Source organism: Sarcophilus harrisii, chromosome 5 (genome assembly GCF_902635505.1).
Source record: "Sarcophilus harrisii chromosome 5, mSarHar1.11, whole genome shotgun sequence".
Lineage (NCBI taxonomy): Eukaryota > Metazoa > Chordata > Mammalia > Dasyuromorphia > Dasyuridae > Sarcophilus > Sarcophilus harrisii.
In genome coordinates, this window is record NC_045430.1 from 264,052,313 (window position 1) to 264,070,274 (window position 17,962).

The 17,962-nt window shown below is 52.0% G+C and overlaps 1 protein-coding gene across 2 annotated transcripts; it reads right to left on the minus strand.

Moving 5' to 3' along the window:
- Positions 1-7,175: 7,175 nt before the first annotated feature.
- On the minus strand, positions 7,176-14,729 carry EOMES (eomesodermin). Of its 2 annotated transcripts, none has more exons than XM_023505190.2 (6): positions 13,641-14,729; positions 11,855-12,009; positions 10,697-10,818; positions 10,003-10,161; positions 9,841-9,902; positions 7,176-9,053 (listed from the first exon to the last, which is right to left on the minus strand). In XM_023505190.2, exons 1-6 carry the CDS (start codon positions 14,543-14,545, stop codon positions 8,375-8,377), a joined length of 2,082 nt encoding a protein of 693 aa, XP_023360958.2. In that variant the 5' UTR covers positions 14,546-14,729; the 3' UTR covers positions 7,176-8,374. The 2 variants fall into 2 exon arrangements, with proteins under 2 accessions (XP_023360958.2, XP_012406831.2); XM_012551377.3 differs by having other exon boundaries at positions 7,176-9,110; positions 13,641-14,726.
- Positions 14,730-17,962: the final 3,233 nt, after the last annotated feature.

Below are 17,962 nucleotides of genomic sequence, written 5' to 3' on the forward strand. Positions count from 1 at the left end.
CTGGGATGCCATTTAGGCCAATTTCTGCATTTTACAAATGAGGTCATTTAATTCAAGATGCCACAGCCTGATCTGCCATTGGGACACCAAAGATAAAATTAAGGTGGTCCAGGTCGGTAGAATTTGTAATCTACTTAATCAACCTGTAATACTGGAAAGAATCTTAGAAATCGAAAAGTGCAACCTTTACAAATTGCACTCTGCAAATGGAAACCAGGTCCCAGGGAAGTGAAAGGGTTTGCCCAACCTCCCTACTTGCTGGGAGAATTCAAAGACATATTCTGAGCTCATATCCAATACTAGTTCTGAGCATCACCTCTGTCTGTGCTCACTACATTTCTGTTTTCACTAGAATTCCCAACTCAGGATTTCTTTTTCTTTTTAGTAAAAAACAAAAACCTCATTAGATGATTCAAACCAATTCCACTTGTTCAGTAATGAAGAGAATCAGCTACACCCAGAGAGAGAACTATGGGAAATGAGTGTGGACCACAGCATAGCATTTGCACTCTTTCTGTTATTGTTCACCTGTATTTTTGTTTTCCTTCTCAGGCTTTAAAAAAAAAAAAAAAAAAAAAAAACCTCTTTCTAGATCTGATTTCTCTTGTGCATCAAGATAACTGTATATACATGTATGCATATATCGTAAAAAAACAAAATAAAAAGCCTCATTAATCAAAAGTCCCTATGTGTGGGATTTTCTCCAAAAGTAGACGCTTAAAAATTGACCGTTTGCTTGTTTTTAAATTGATGGTATTGGGGACAATGGGAATCTCCCTTTCTTAAGAATCTTAGACTATCAGGAAATGTAAAAGGAGAGAAGGGACTTTAGGGGACTCCCTGAAAAAAGATTAACGAATGGGAACCAGCTTAGGGAGGATGGAGACGGCTGGAAAGTCGGGGTAACGGTGGGGAGGGGCTGATTCTTCCTCTCCACGCGTGGCAGGAACCAACAAGATGCCCTTCTCCGTGATGTCCACTAGATGGCGAAGGACGCCCGCTGCAGTGCCCCAGAGTGCCGGGGAAAGATGAGCTTCGGCAAACGCCTTACCTTCAGTAGCGGGCTGGAGCTTTCAAAAGGAAGGTTCACAAAAGCCTTTCTAGCTCACCAGCTGGGATGAATTTGGGGGTTTGGGGGGAGGGAGGTGAGAGACAGAAAGAGACAGAGAGACAGAGAGAGAAAGAGAGAGGGAGGGAGGGAGGGAGAGAGAGAGAGAGAAAGAGAGAGAGAGAGAGAGAGAGAGAGAGAGAGAGAGAGAGAGAGAGAGAGAGAGAGAGAGAGAAAAGAAGAAAGAAGAAGGAGGAGGAGGAGGAAAAAGAAGAAGAAGAAGAAGAAGAAGAAGAAGAAGAAGAAGAAGAAGAAGAAGAAGAAGAAGAAGAAGAAGAAGAAGAAGAAGAAGAAGAAGAAGAGAAGGAGGAGGAGGAGGAGGGAGACAGAGACAGAGAGAGACAGAGAGGCAGAGAGAGACAGAAAGAGGGGCACACAGAGAGAGGGACAGAGAGACACAGAGAGGCAGAGATTCAGAGATAGACAGAGACAGAGAGACAGAGACGGAGATAGAAAGAGAATGGGAGTAGGATGGGACTTTAGGGAGTGTAGATGTAAAAATCTGGAGAGGTCTGGAAAGTAGCTCCCGATCCATTTAGTGCACCCTTTCCCATAGTACAGTGAGAGCTCTGCCCTAGATTACACGATCCTGAGAATCGAATCAGAAGGCAACTTGGTAAGCTTTGGGATCCCAGATCCCGGAAATAACTGACTTTGTCACGGAACGGGGTGGGCGTGGCCCGCGAAGCGCAGAAGATCCCAGGAGAACTTGGTGCATCCCCGGCCCCCCCGCGGTTCACTCCACCTGCACCCTGACTTGGGATCCCGGGACCAGCAGAGAGATCGGAGGGGTCCGCTCTGGCTCTAAGGAAGCAGAAAGGCTCAGGGCTGGCTGGCTAAAACGCGGGGGCGGGGGGAGGGAGAAGAGGGGGGCTGCTCAGGAAGCTTTTGGCCGGGAAGATGGGGCCGAAATGGAAAGAAGGCGGAGAGGATGGGGGTGTCGGGGGGGGACTGAGGGGAGGGGGTGGCTGCGGAGCCGAGGCCCGAAGGTCCGCTTCGGAAAAGGCTCCGCGGAAGGGCTGTCTCCGGGGTGAGAGAAGAGGCGCGCGGGTGTGACAGGAGGATGAGTGGCTCCCCGGGAGCTGGGACTGGCAGAAATTGGTTTCCTTCTAACTAGAAATGCACCAGGAATCAAAACCGACCCCACGCGCTTCCACAGGGCCCTTCTTCACCGCCGAGTGGCAGACGGGCTAATCGTTCTTTTCAAGAAATGCCCCCCCCTCACGGTCCACCCCCCCCGCAGCGCTTACACCCTCGGCCCACCAGCCAGAGCCCGCCTGGGTCCCCCACGGGCAGAGAGGACGTTCTGGGAACCCTGAGGATGGACTTGAGAAGCCGCCGGGGCTGGAGAGGGCGGGGAGACTGGGAGGGAGGAATCCTAACGGGACTAAGCGTTCAGGGGCCGAAGCCGGGAGTGTGGCCGCCTGCGCTGCTCCGCAGCCCCTGAGCGAGGGGGCCTCCCCCGCAGGGTGCACCGCCACAGCCCGCTGGAGAAGCCGCACGGCAGCCACTCCCTCGCAGCTCCACTTGAGGGGACTTTCTTGGATTAAGTCTGGGAAAGGGGAGGAGGCCAGGCCAATTCCTTGCAAACTTACTCACTGTAGAGACAGAAGAGAGAGAGAGAGACAGAGACAGAGACAAAGACAGAGAGACAGAGAGAGAGAGGCAGAGATAGAGACAGAGACAGAGACAGACACAGAGAGACAGAGACTGAGAGACAGAGAAATAGAGACAGAGAGACAGAGAAATAGAGACAGAGAGACAGAGAGAGACAGAAAGACAGAGACAGACAGAGAGACAGAGATAGACAGAGACACAGAAAGAGAGAGAGCTCTCGTTTACTTTGGTTTTTTTGTTTTGCACCTAGGAATGGCTTCAAAATTCCTGGCATCATTAAAACGTTAAAGTCCTATTCCAATATCAGAACCTCGGACAGTTGGGCCCATAGATAATATATGGAATAAAGTCAAGGGACTGGGGGTGGGGCGCAGATGGGAGGGAAGAGACAGACAGGCGGACAGAGATGCAGACAGACACACAGAGAGGAGAAGGAAGAAGCAGAAAGGAGTGAGAGAGACTGAGAGAGACACAGAGACGGAGACAGAGACGACATTCAGAGAGACGAAGAGACATACAAAGAGAAGAGACTAAAAGACAGGGGAGACCAGGAGAAAACAGAGACACGGAAAGAAAGAGAAACAAAGAGAGACAGAGAACAGGAGAGGAGAGACAGAAAAGAACAGGAGATGAGAGAGAGAGAGGAAGGGGGGAGAAGGAGAGAAGGGGATAAAGGAAGGAGGGAGGAAAAGAAAGAGAGGGAAAATGGGGGGGGAAGGAGGGAAGGAGAGAGAGGGGAGGAGGGAGGGACAAGAGACAGAGAGATAGACAGAAAGAGAAGGAAGAGAGAGCGCGCATTTTCCATTGTTTTCCCACGGAGGAAAGGAGATGCGCCGCTCCGCGTGTTGCAATCACCAAGTCTGATTAGCCACAACTGGAAGCCAGACCAAAGGGAGCCCGCCCGCGAAACTGCCGGAATGGGCCTCTCTAGCGGGGCCGCGGCGGGACTGGGGCGCAAAATGCCCGTCTCTGGAGCCGGGGTGAGGGGAGGCGCCCGGAGCCAAACACGCTTCGTCCGCAGTCCGCCTCCTGGCTTGGGTCCGGGTTTCTTTGGGGCAGGTGGCCGCGGTTTAGGCGCCCCCTCGCCTCGCCTGCCATGCTGGCCTGGCGGGAGCCTCCGGGAGCCCCCTGGAGGAGCTTCTTCCCCATCAGTCTTTTGTGTCCGGGTGCCGTCTGACTCCCCGCAGTCTTTCGTGCAACTTGAAGCCTCAGTAATGACTGAGCAGAAGTCATTAGGAGAGCACGAGGCCCAGGCTAGGCCATGGAGGCCTAGAATGGCCGGTGAGGCGGCTGCTACGGACTAATCAAAGCTCACTCTCCACGCAGTTCCCAGAGGGAGGGGGGCTCGGGGTCCTGGAGAGCGGGGTCCCTGGAGGGGGAGATGGAGGAATCGAGTTTGCCAGTTGGGGGGAGTGTGCCTTTGGAAAGACCAACAAAGGAGGGCCGGGTCCCCGGGCTCGCGCGGTTTGGCGCGTTGGGGAGAGAGACCTCATAACGTGCCTCCAAAAAGCTCCGCGGTTCAGAACCTCGCCTGAAACGGGTGTAGTCAGTCGGCCGGCCTCCCCTCCAGTCTGCCCGCTTCCTCGTCGGCTCACGTGGATTGTCCTCCTGCACCTCCGCACCTTGACTCCCCTTTCCCGGGGGCGGGTGGAAATCCAGGGGCCAGGGCCGGGGCTGAGAGTCACAGGAGGAGCCGGGGCGGCTCCTGACAGGCCCATCACCCCCCTCTCCCCGACAGGAAGAGGGGACCGGCGTCGGGAACTAGTTTTGTGCCGAGCCGCGGAGCCCAGGCAGAATGCGTGCTGAAATTAGTCACTGAAAACAAACAAACAAGAGGCAATATTTTTGCTTCGAGATCGGGGCCTCTGGCCCCTTGTCCGCGCCCCCTCCCCCACGACAGCTTCCAGGATTTTCACCCAGTCGCGGAGTAGGGCGAAGCCCAGCTTCTGTCCCTCGGTCGGAGGCCGGGGGGAGACAGACTGGAGCAAACAGAGCCGCGGTTGCGCGGCAACTTCTATCTGATTTGGGCGTGGTAGTGGAGGGGGATGTAAACAATAGGAGCCATCGGGAGCCCTTGATCTTTATTTAAATATAGGCTTGTTTATCGGTGTCATCCTAGGAGGATTAATTAGATACATTTATTCACAATTTGGTGTCTGACACTCCATCTTAGGAATGCCTTATCATCACAAGGTGTTAATTGGGGCCACTCAGCCACTTACGTTTCTATTAAACAGTGTGAGGACTTTTCACAAGTCCCCGTTTCTTTTTTTACTGTACAGTGCAAAAATATACTGGGACTTGAAATGGGCTCGGGTCGCAGAGCGCCTCGACGCTCCGTTTCCCTGGTAATTGGCGTTTGACAACCCTGGGAAGGAGGATGAGGAGGGGGAGCTCGACTCACGTTTAGGAACAGCTCACTCACTTGGAGTGTGTCGGGGGGCACTTGGGAAACGAGAGATCCGGGTGTCTGCGGGTCCTGGGGAGGACCAGAACCGCAAGATCCCGGCCCGCGAGTCTGAATTCATTATGTGGGGACGAGCTGGGAAGATTGGGGCATATAAATCGATTCAAAAGCAAATTACCGTCGGAGATTTCATTCCCTCCTTCTTTCTTCCCCTCCCCCCCCCCAATAAAAAGTGACTCTTCTCTCCTTCAGTGTCTGAGGTGCAGGCTTACGAAGAATAGAAGTCTCGTTTACCTAAGTCTGGTTTCAAACTTGGAGGGAGAAAGAGTACTAGCGTAAGCGCTTGGAGAGCCAGCATTTTGACCGCAGCAGCCCTTAGAAGGGCCAAACAAGTAAAGGAGAGAAGGGGTGGAGGGGAAGACGAGAAGTTGAGGTGAGGGACTCGGCCGCCTTAATTCCGTGCGGAAGAGGTTGGGGCTGTTTGCACTGCAGTCTAGCCTAATCCTTTTAGCAGCTGCATTTCCCCGCGGCGCACTTAGCAACTATCTCCGCTTCTAACCTGAACTTCAACGGGCTTGGGTCTAGCAGTAAAAAGATTTTGAGACTGGAAAAGGAGGTTTCTTCAGATAAGCCGAAGTGCCCGGCCAGACAGGGGATTGGGGAAGAAATTGGGCGCGGAGGGAGGGATGGGAAGGGAGGGTTCCTTTATCTCTCGGACACTCCTTTTCTTCTATACCCCGTGGAGCAGGAATTTGCCGGAGCTGGTATCCGGCTCTGGAACGATTTTACTGGCAGGGAGGTGGCGAAAAAATAGGGATTGAGTTAAGGGGTCTGGACAGAAATGGAGCTAATGTGGTCCCCGTTTGCCCAGCGCCCACCTCCGAGCCGCGGGCTGCAGCCTGGAAATTGACGCGAGCTAGAAATTGATCACGTCCGGAAATTAACCCGAGTTGGAAATTCACACAAATTAGTGTGTTTGAAGCCGAGGCAGAGCGTCCGGGCTCAAACCGTGACTGCCCAAGACGAAGTAGGACGCCCGGGGCTGGTCTTGAGCGTGGGCGTGGGCAGGGTAACCCGGCCTCTCGGCTTCCTCCCCCCGCCTCTGGTCTGGAGGAAGCGGGATGCTGAAGAAAGCGCTCCCCGGCCCGCAGCTTGACAAATTTCAGAAAAAAAAAGCCCGAGGTGTGAAGGAGTCGAGGTGGCGAAACCCAATCTGAGTAAACCCCGCTCAGCCCGCGGCGAGGAGCCTACACATGCATGGAGTGGGGGACAGGAACTTGTGGGTCTCTAAAAGGGTCAGGGAGGAGCGGGGAAGGGGGGTTCGGGGAAGCCCACGTGGGCTGGTGCAAAGCATGCGCCCTGCTTGGTCCCCCCACAGCCTCTGCTCCTTACTTAGCCCCGCCGCCGTCCCCAAACCCGAGGGGCAGAAGCCGGGACTAGCAGATCACAAACAGATGCCCAAGAGCTGGGCTGGGAAGGGGGATTAATAAACTCGGGGCTTTCTAAAACGAGGCAGCTACAAAAGCCTCCTTCTGGCCCTTATTTGCACCCCTTTCCCCAAAAGAGACGAGCCCTGGGTCTAATACAGTTTTCACAAGTCCAACCTTGTCTTCCCTCCCCCTCCTCCACCTTTCATTCCTCAACCACTGCAGCTGCCCCCCGGAAGAGCATGCTCTAAGCCTTGGGGGTCCAAGGTCTTTGTCCTCCCAGCAGGACCTGGAAAGCGTTATTCCTCCTCCTTCTCTTCTTCCCCTCTTCGTCCCATTCCCACCTCCCCCTTCCCCTTCCCCTTCCGGCCTCAAGTGAGAGAGAGGAAATCATCCCCAATCTGAGATCTACAGAAAAACAAAAGCTTGAGCAAACAAGCAATAGTACGCTGTCCAATAGCCTGGGAGAACCACCTAGGCTCATGCTGGAGGAAAGGGAGAGAGACTGAGAACCGCCTCCTCCCAAAGAACCCTAGGAGCTCAAGATAGATCCTCACCTCTGGGGGAAAAAAAAAATTATGCATACATACAGAACAAAGAGTCCGCTCCATTCCCCCTAATGCACCACATTTATTAAAAATGACCATGACTGTACATACAAAACCCAAGATCTCTAAAAAGCCTTCATAAACTGGTGCACTGGCTTTGAAATGGATAGCATCACCAAGAAGGGGGAAAAAGGTGAAATCGAAGTTTTGTTTGTTGTTATTTTTAAACACATCTTCAAGTTAGTACAGGGGAGCTGAAAAATACATTCTTTCCTACCTACAAAGTAATCAGGTTGATTATTTTTCCCAAGTACTTAAAAGAGGGGGGCATCGAACCCCACTCCCCTCCAAAATCAGGCCTCTTGCCTCCAGTATTTTGATAATCTTTGACAAGGCCAAAGCACCAAGTTTACATGATCTTAGCAGGACTCCTATGTAGACTATTTGGACAAGATATTCCACAGTATTCTACAGTGTACCTAGACACACACAACTGTACACTTTTAATTCTCTAGTTTTGGTGACCTCCTCCTCTCTCACAGGGCTCTTTTAATGCCAACAACAGAACGGCTTTAGCTTTTCTTAAGTTGGGCAGGCGTGTGCTGAGGCAAACCAGACTAGCTCTGGGGGCCTGAGAGCAAGAGGAGAAAGCCTTCGGTTCCACTTGCACCTTTACAAAAAGGGGCTGCTCCTCTGCCAGGCCCTGGATCTCATCATCCAGGGGAAAGGCAGCTCTGCTCTGCCAAAGACTCAGTGGAATCAGGAGGTGCAGCTCTGCCCCTTCAGACTTAGAAAGCCTCTGGCACACTCTCTGCTGCTCTGCTTTGTTTGGAGATTTTGAAAGAGAAATGAGGGCTGACTGCGAGTTGATTCCCAGCAGTCCATCTCCACTTCTCAATCTCACAGACCCCAAAGTCTACCTCACTGAAGGTTTAGTGTCCCCAATAAATATGTCACGTGGTTAAAAGCAGAACCTTGCTCTCTTTGAGAGTTAAAATGTAAAATCCGTATACGCCATTAATTGATGACACTTAAAAAAATAAGCTACTAGGTTGGTTCCCATTACCTGCAGCAATCAAAAAGCTTTGGCACCTTCTATAAAGAATTGCACCACACGATATGCTTCGAGGTGGGAGGCAAAAGTCTTTTTGGCAACCTAGGCAAAAACAAAACAAAACAAAACCGAAAACGAACAAACAAAAACCCCAACCACACACACCAAGTCCACCTTAAAAACTGGTCAATTTTACAGGAGTAACGTCATGCTTTAGGGACTTGTATAGAAGGCATAGTAGCCCATGCCTTTCGAAGTGTCTTTGCTATAGTCTTCTGCATTTATGTCCTCACACTTTATCGATGGGGAATTTTCGTTGCTGGAGGTGCTGGGAGAGAGCCGCCTTCTCTTGCAAGCACTGGTATACACCCCAGAATCGTTTGAATCTAGAGACTTTATAGAAGGAGGGGTCTCTATCCAGGAAGAGCTAATTTCTTCTTTGATTTTCTCTTTGGAGAGCTGATCTTCAGAGAAACCAGGAGGGCTGGTTCTGGCTGTCCATGGCAACCCAGCTGCCATCTTTCTCTGGTAAGAGCCTCGGCCTCCCCAGCCTGCCATTGCAGGGAAGGATGGGTCAGGGTAATAGCCCAGGGCGTGGGACGTCTGGAGGGGCAGGGATTTAATGCTATAGGGCAGCAAGGTGCTAGAAGGGTACTCTGACTCGTAGGAACTTATATCCAGTTTGTTGCCTCCGGGTTGCTGCACAGGAGTCACGAGCCATCTCTGAGGAGGGTTGGAGACCTCTTCACTTTGCTGGGGGGAAAGGAGACCATTGGTTTGTGGGACGGTTCTCTCGCTGTTATAATATCTCGCTTGAGGTAAAGTGTTGACGAAGGGCTCCGGAAAGAAGGACTGAACTCCGTAGCGACCTCCTGGTACAATCTGATGGGATCTAGGAGAATCCGTGGGAGATGGAGTTAACCTGTCATTTTCGGAAGCGGTGTACATGCTACAACATAAAGAGAAACACTTAAAAAAAAAACCCCAAACCTATCATCACTCCTGACCACTCCACTTCCCAGAACTGAAAGAGGCTTGGGGTGGGGGGAGGGGGGAAGGGAGGTTTCAGGGACGGTGCCTTCTAGAACTTCAGCTTGGCAGTGGCTCCCTGGTCAGCCCGAGGTGGTCACGGGTCTAGCTCTTTGGTCTCATCGTTTCTTTTCCGGCCCCACCCTGGCATCTTTCCCCTCCAGATATTGATGATGAGGCTCTAACAGTTCCGTTAAGAAGGGGTTAGAACAGGTGGACCTTAAATTACCATCTCTCCCCCTGTCTGGAGACTGGCCATATATTTTAAGCCAATTTCACTTTTTAAAAAAGTATGTAAGTTTCTAAAAAAACCTTTTGAGGAAAGTGTTTAAAGGAAACCAAGTAGCAGCCAATGTAAAACACAGCAAAATAAAAAGCAACAAAATAAAACCCTAACGATTTTGGGATGAAGGTGTTTGTACGAGGCATTCTTGGGCCGAGTTGTGCTAGGAAGGAGACCCAGATTTGAAGTTTGAGAATCTGACTGCAAATTCTGAGTCTGCTACTTACTCCTTATGCAACCCTTAGCCAAGTCATCTTATTTCTCTGGGGCTGTAAAATGTGGGGTTGGGGTCTGGGTGACCTCAGAGAGCTTTTCTAGCTCAAAACCTGTGCACTATGACTTTAAAGATGAATAAAGCTCCACTTACGAATCATAGTTGTCCCTGAAACCTTTTGCAAATGGATTATGGTCGATCTTCAGCTGGGTGATCTAGAGGAGGAAAAAAAAAGAGAGAAATATTGAGCACTTTTGGGGGGCTGAACATAGGCTCACTGCTAAAGAGGGTCTTCAGTCTTTGGGGCTGACTCACATCAGTGTTTTGATAAGCAGTCACAGCAATGAACTGGGTCTCAGAGAAAGTGAATGTCTGAGTCTTGGAGGAATCATTAAGATCTTCTACACCATCCTCAGTCACTTCTACGATGTGAAGCCGAGGTTGGTACTTGTGAAGAGACTGTAGAACGATCATCTGGGAATGGGAAAAAGAATAACCATAATCTAGAAAGACATTTTAGAGATTCAGACACAGGCAGTTGTTCAAAGGCTTTAATTAATGTGTGTCTGTAAGCACTGGGTCTTCAAGCACTGGGTCTTTCCCCCTAATACAATAGTCCTAAAATTCCTTTTTTTTTTAAAGGCCTGATGGTAACCATCAAGTACTTAGCGTGACACATTTCCCAGCACCACCAGGTATTGGCTTCAGGATGGTATTAGCAACAAGATTCAAAACTTTCCAGGGGGTTTGGCAAGAGAGGTTTCTGCCCAGCGGGAGACATTATCTCCAATGTCCTACTACAATAGTAAGCTTTGGACCTAACAGCATCAACAATTCAGTAAGAGATGGTGTGGGGTGGGTTGCTGAGTTTGGGACAGGAAGTTGAGAGAAAAGAAATTCGAATTGGTCATAATTTAGAGGAATATTTTAGGGTGAGAGTTCAAGATTCTTGACCCAAAAAGTTTCTCCACTTCCAAGGTTGAATCTAGGGAATCTTAGGGCACATTACCTGGGTGTTGTTGTTATTAGCGCCTTTGTTATTGGTAAGTTTCAGTTTCCCAAAGGAGATTTCCTGTCTCATCCAGTGAGAGCCAGTGTTGGGAGACTCGGGGTGAACATACATTTTGTTGCCTAAAAAAGAAAGAATATAGAAAGATAAAAGTAAGATACAACTCTAGTCTCCAGGGCTCCTGGAGTTTCAGGGTGGGTCATAAGGACTAGAAACATAAAAAATGTTTTGTACGCCTGAAAGGGCTTTATAAAATGAGCTGTCAGGATTCTTGCCCTCTGATTCTTCACTGTGTCCAGAAATAGGGACATCCTTTCCACTCTATCATTTTTTGAGCTTTGCTTTCAAAATTTTTTGGACAAAAGTATTAGCCAAAAACTCATACCAAACTCAAATACAAGTACTAAAGTCTAAATGTCCAAATACTGGACTATACTTGTGGATATCTTATAGAGGTCCACTTTTAGGGAGAATTAAAAAAAATCTCACTTCTTTTTTTGGGGGGGGGAGGGGATGTAGCCTCGATATCTGCCTCTATCCTTTGGAATTTAGATTAGCTTTTCTCATGCTGAAATTGTCTTCCATCTTAAGCAGTTAAACATGCTTCTTTTATGGTTTCATTTTTAAAAGTTGGATATCGATCAGTACTTGCAAAGAGCAGGTTTGGTCTCTTGTGACTTTTGTCCCATCAGATTGTCATTTAGAAACAGAAAGATTGAATCTATTAAAAAACAACAGATTTTGCTCTTTGATCTTTTGTATATATTGAAAATAGAAGAAAATAAAATGGACATAGTTTCTTCCGCCTGTTCCTAACATATACACACAACTTTGGACCATTAGGCTTCAAGAAAAAAATGTTGAAAAAAGGATATACAACTAAACAGTTATATTAGGGAGAAAGCATTGGACTTGGAGTCAGAAGAGTCAGTGATTTGACAGCTATATTGCCTTGAGTCTACCAATTCCCCTCTCTTGGCTTCATTTTTTTTTTAATCTGTAAAATGAGTGGGTTTAATTAGATGAGCTCAAGAGCCTCTTTCAGTTCTAACGTTCCACAATCATAAGAAATGGGAATTATGTAAATATATACCAAAGAAACTTCAGTCTTTTGTGATCACCCCTTCCCCAGTTTACTTTCCCCACTAATTTATTCACCCTGCATGTTGTTGTCAGCCTTGCCACAAGTCACCCATTTGCCCCCTTGAAATCGCCAGTGGTTGGGGTCGGCCAGCACCACCTCCACAAACACATTGTAGTGGGCTGTGGGATTGAGTCCATTAATGTTGAAGCTTAGGAAAGGAAACATCCTCCTGTGTAAAAAAGAAGAAAGGGTGAACTTTAAGCACAATGTTGCCACCAAGCCAGAAACCAAAAGGGAACAGAGAAATTCACTCCCAAATTCTGGCCTTCCCTTCCCAGGAGGCAGGAGACAATCTGATTTTATTCCTATCAAGCTTGACCCCTGGGACTTGGGGAAGATAAGAAGCAGAAACTGCCCTTGTGTATGTATGCATGGGGAGGAGAGGGGAGGGGAGAGGAGGCAGGAGGGAAGGGAGAGGTCAGGATAATATAGGGAACTCACATCTAGATTTATTTATAGGGAAGTAGAAAAGAAAAGAAATCAAGAAGGAAATCGAGAAAGAAAGAAATGGATGAAGGAAGGGAAGGAGGGGGAGAGAGAGAGAGAGAGAGAGAGAGAGAGAGAGAGAGAGAAAGAAAGAAAGAAAGAAAGAAAGAAAGAAAGGAAGGAAGGAAGGAAGGAAGGAAGGAAGGAAGGAAGGAAGGAAGGAAGGAAGGAAGGAAGGAAGGAAGGAAAGAAGGAAGGAAGGAAGGAAGGAAGGAAGGAAAAGAAAAAAAGAAAGACGGGAAACGTGTAGTAAATAGAGCATTGGAGTTTGGAGTTAGGTGTCAGGAAAACCTGAATATCAACCCACCACAGATCTTATTATCTGTGGGTGATAATAGGTAAATCCTCTCTCTGAACCTTACTTTTCTCATCTGCATATTGGGACTAATGATACACTTTATCTCGATAGTCTGGTGTGACAAAGTGCTTTTGCAAACCTTACAAAATTTTGGAACCACAAACTATTCGCTATTAGCCCGAGGCAGAATTGTTGTTTCCTTACTCGACTAGCTTCTTCACCACCAGCAGTCAAAATCTGGGAGCAGATTTCTTCCAGGACTGTCATCTAAGTCCCTGTTTCCAAGATATCATTCAGGGAAGGGCCCAGGATCCCCTTTGACCACTTGGGCCTCTGGCATCTCATAGGCTCTAGAGAGAATAGCGGGCCATCCCGGTTGGGACAGGGATGCTGTGGCTCTGGGTTTGTTTGTTTTTTTTCTGGGGTGGCTGGGGTGACAACGGCTCAGGATACGATCACTGGGAAGGGCCTTCGACAAAATGGGCCCCGAGCGAGGCGACTTCACAAACGCATCCTGGGGCTGCACAGAGTCCCCAGCTTCCTTTTCCACCCCGCCAAGGTGGGAGACAAGCCCTAAACCGTCGTGCTTCCAGCCGTGGAAGAGGAACTACCTACAGGGAAGGGAGGGGGGGGAGGGAGAGTGGGAGCAGTGCGGTTGGGGGGTCTTGGCTCTCCTTAATGTTTGGTTCCTTGAACACCTCCACCCGCTGCAGCCACAGGGAGGACTTAGGGGACAGGGAGTGAACTCCCTGAGTTTTCCTTTTTGCCCAGTCACCTGCCAAAGGGCTAGGACTGGAGCTGAGGTGCCCATTTAGTCCCGAGCACACTGGGGATGGAAGTCAGGGAAGGGAGTGGGAGTCGGGAAAGGGATGGAGCTGGGAGGCTGCAGGAGCCCAGCGCACAACGGCCGGAAGGTTTTTACTCGTCGCTTCCCCGAAGCCCCCAGAAGGCAAGCGGTACTAAGGTGCGCAGCCCGGCCTCCCCGGAGACACTTCCTAAGGACCCTGGGCACTCACCTGCCCTGCTTCGTGATGATCATCTCCGTCTGGTGCCGGTGAAACTTGAGCCACAGGGGCCGATTGCAGAGGTAGACCTGGGCGCGCAGGCCAGTGGTCGGCACCCCGAGACCGCCGAGGCCGCCGCACGAGCCCGAGGCCGCGGCTGCCCCCGGGTAGGGGCCATAGAGCGCGCCGGGGCCGCTCTGACCGTACTGATAGCCGCCGGGCCCGCCGCCCGGCCCGCCGCCGCCCGGGCCGCCCGGGCCGCCGGGGCCGAACTGCGCCCTCCCGGGAGAGCACACGGCAGCCGAGAAGCCTCCGGGGGGCAGCATGGAGCCGTAGGGGTAGCGGGCGCCGTTGGGGGCCGGGTACACGGAGCTGTGCTGGGCCGCCGCCGCCGCCGCCGCCGCCGCCGGGTAGGGGAAGAGGGAGCAGGGCGCGGCCAGCTCGGCGCCCTGCGGCGGCCCCGGTGACTGCAGGTAGTAGCGGTCCGGGCTCAGGCTGTCCATGGGGTAGCGCGCGGCGGCCGCAGCCGCGGCGGCCGCCGCCGCCGCCGCCGCCGCCGCGGCCGAGGGCAGCTCCTCGTCCCCGCACGGAGAGCCTTTGCGGCCGTCCGGGGCTCCGGCCTTGGCTACGGCGGCGGCGCTGGAGAAGGTGTCCGCGGCGTCCGCGTCGCTCAGCATACCTGGAGGCGCGGCCCCGGCGCCGGACGAGGCGGCCTCCCGCGCGGCTTCGCACGCGAGGCCGGCTCGGAACTTTTTCTGCCCTTTGTCCGGGTCCAGCCTCTGCGCCGGGGAGCCGGCGCCGTGGTGGGGTCCGCCGCCGCCGCCGCCGCCGCCGCTCGCGCTCCCGCTGTCCAGAGGGTAGAAGTGAGCGCTGGGCAAGTGGACAGCGCTCGCTAGGAGCGGTTCTCCCAACTGCATTCTCCGCCCCGGCGCTGAAGGCGACCCAGACGCTTGGGCTTCTCCCTTAGCCTCCGAGAGCCTCGCCGAGACTGGAGGGAAGGCAGCGCCCTCTTCCGAGAAGACCAGCAGCTCCCCTTCCTGGCTCCTGCCCCTCCGGCCCCCTTGCCACCGGCCGCCGGGCACCAGCGAGCCCCCGCACGCAGCGCTCCTTTCCCTCAGACAATAATCGAAGGCAGCGAGTGGAAACTTAAAGGACCAACTCAAGTCCTTTCCCTTCTCGGAAGGTCGGTCCTAAAGGAGGCTGCTCGAGGGCAACGGCAGCCTCGGACCCGGAGGAAGCGCCCGCTTTGCTCCCCCACCTGTCCACCACCCCTCTTTCGCTCCTCTCCCGGCTATCTTCCAGCGAAAGTTGGCTCGAGAGCCAACTAGAAGCCAGTCCGCCGGCCGCCACCTCCAACTTTATATAGGCGAGGCTGGGGAGGGGCTTCGTTTCCTGGCATCTCTCCCCCCCGCCCCCTCTCCCCGATAAAGGCCGGCCCTATTGGCTGCTTTAATCTGACACTAATTTAATTAGACGTTTACTAATTGGAACAAGTCACCTGTGACTTTCTTTTTCTTTCCTTCCATCTCTTGGAAACCAGCTCCTGCGGCGAGAAGCAGCCCGGAGTTTTCTTGGTCGCTTAGGTTCTAAGGGCAGAACAGGAGCTCAAGGGAGGGAAGGATGAGGTTCAAAAATCGAGCAAACTAACGAGGGTCTGCAGGAGCTCGCGCGCCTAGGGGTGGGGGTCCATTCCAAGCGACTGTTCCCCTAGTCTTGGGAATCCTTCAGAGCGCCCCTAGTATGGATTCAAGGGACTACGGAGACGTCCTGGCTTCCTAGGGCATTACACTAAAGAGAGATCAGGTTGACGGAGAGAGCTAGCTGACTCCACAAAGGGGAGGAAGAGGAGGAGGAGAAGAAGGAGGGGGAGGAGGACAAGCAGGAGGGGGAGGAGGACAAGGGGAAGGAAGAGGAGGAGGAGGGGGAGACAAATTCTGGCTGCAGCAATTCTTGAAAGCGAAGGGATAGAGCAATCGGAGCGAAGTCGAGGGGGAAAGGGATGTAGGACTAGACTCTCCAGGTTGCTCCCTTTCACCAGAAATATTGGTGCGGGCCACAGAGCGCAAGGTCAGGCTGTTGTTTCTCAGAGTTCTGGAGGGGAAGGCCTTCCCACTGTTCGGGCGAATGGATTTCTTTCCTTTCCACGCCTGAGCCACTTTCTCCCTCTCCCTGCACCCTTTTAATCTGTTCTCCCTTGAAGTGTGTAAAGGATTCGAGGGGGGGAAATCTGGCTATAGGGTCTGGAAATCACTCGGCAGAGTGTGCGCTCTGTCCCCTCGCCCGGGAGACTCTCCGTCACCTTTCCCAGACCCCTTTTTGATCTGGAGAAGCTTTGTGCACCCGGGTCAGCCCCAGATCTCGAGTGCATCAGTGTCTAGATAGAACAGATACCTTCTCCCCTCCTTCCCCACCTTGGGTAGCTTTGGTCAGATGAAGCCTAAAGGATTTCGTTAGGAGCTTCTTCACCCCCAACCACCACCATCCCTCAGCTGCCCGGAAAATGATTTTTCTTTAAAAACCCAGCATCCTTTTCCCAAAGTCTGAAGGCTCAGCTCGGGCTTTCATGGATTCCACATCCTCTCCTCGCCCCTCCCCGACCTTAAACCCCTCGCAGCTCATCTTAAATTGGGCCTTGCATCGTTAAACAATTATTCCCCGTTAGCCGAGGCGTTAAGACCCCCCCCCCCTCCCCGCCTCTCTTCTGTAGTTAAACCCAGAAGGTAGGATAATTAGTGCATTAATCAGCTTGCTATTGAATTAAGCCCTTTGCCCCAGCTGCCTGACTTTCTTACGGAGAACGTAAATCTAAGCAGAAAGCTACTATCCATCCCCAAATGCATATGACATACATGTATATATGTACACATGGCTAATAAAACCCAGGCACATGCAATTTCGTGGCTGGGGGGGAGGGGGGAGGCCCTATGAATATTCGCCGTTGATAAGCAATTACCCCGGGCAAGCATCTTCCTTCCAGGCTCGGGAGAGCAGCCGAATTCCGCCTCGGCAGAGCAGGGAACGACAAGCCGTGTCCCCGGTCATCCCCGACGCGGTGAAGGAAAGGGCCATCGCGGGATCTCGCAGACACACACCCGACCCCCCCAGAAACACTGAAAAAGAGAGCGACAAAGGCGCGGCGTGGATGGGAAAAGGGACAGACGGAACCCAGCCCGGTGGACAGAGAGGGGCTTCTCCTGCTCTTTCCTCCTTCCTTTTTCCCTCCATCCCCCAGATCGAAGGGAGATGGAAACTCCCTCCAGGTCTTCCATCTCGGGAAACGCGGCTCCCGGGACTGGGGTTTGGAAAGGGGAACGCGGGCTTCGCCAAGGAGGTAAGGAAAGGTGGGATCGGGGGGCGGCTCGACCGGGGCAGACGCGGGTTGGGGAAGCTCCAAGCGGCCCTCTGCCCTTCAGCACCTCGGCGCGAAGCTCACCGTCAGGGGCAGAACCCCTGACAATTTCGTTCGGGCCTGGAGCGCCAGAGGATCGTTACTGGACCCGCGTCTCCAGCCCCCAAAGGGGGCTCTCTTTCCCTCTCCTAGATCTACTCGAAAGCCATTTGCCTTTAGAGTCTCCTTCCTGAGCCGGTGCACCTCTTCCTCGGTACCCCCACCCCCGCATCTCCTCCATCCCCCCTGGGAAGGGAGTTTTCTGGGAAGTGGTCAGCGCACCCTCAAGAGCTCTGGGTACTTTGAAGTGAGATTTCACTGTGCATTTGAAGGGGCTGGAGATGGGTAGTGGGGGTGCAGAGGAAAGGGCCGTCATCCTCTTGCCAGCCGCCCTGAAAACTCCGGAACAAGATCGCAGGCATCCTTGGGTTTTGCAAGTGGGGGACACTGGCAGGCTAAGGCTTTGCACTCGTTTAGCCTCTCTGAAATCTAGACGTTCGTCTCAGGCAGCTGGATGCGGCCAGAAGGCTTGGAGAATGAGTGAGCCTCCAGCCACCCTTCCTGGAGTTCTAGTCCCGGGTTCTAGGCTGGTGGAGAGCGTTGGGATCAGCGAAATTTCCAAGGTGCCCATTTGAACTCAAGGCACTGTGCAGCTTTTAACGGTGCATTTCTTTAATCGGTTCCTATATCGGCTAAACAGCCAGGAGTGGCTGGTTAAGTAGAGATGTTTCTTAAACCCGGTAGAGCCCCCACCTTCATTTTACAGATGTAGAAACTGAGGCTAGGTTACAGTGACAGAAACAGAAGTCAGAATTCACCTCATGTATTTGCCTTCTAGAGTTTAAGAACACAGGCCTTCTGGAGACTGGACTTTTTAGACTTTCTCTTTGTTTACATTTTCATATAAATATAATATATGAAAATATATATTATATGTTCTCAAGAG

Bases quoted from the DNA above. Each gene is read 5' to 3' on its own strand.
- EOMES (XM_012551377.3), bottom strand. From the start codon at position 14,545: ATGCAGTTGGGAGAACCGCTCCTAGCGAGCGCTGTCCACTTGCCCAGC. The intron at 10,819-11,854 runs GTGAATAAATTA...TTTCTTTTTTAG, and splicing joins GGCTGACAACAACATGCAGG to GCAACAAAATGTATGTTCAC. The intron at 10,162-10,696 runs GTAATGTGCCCT...TCCCATTCCCAG, and splicing joins CTAATAACAACAACACCCAG to ATGATCGTTCTACAGTCTCT.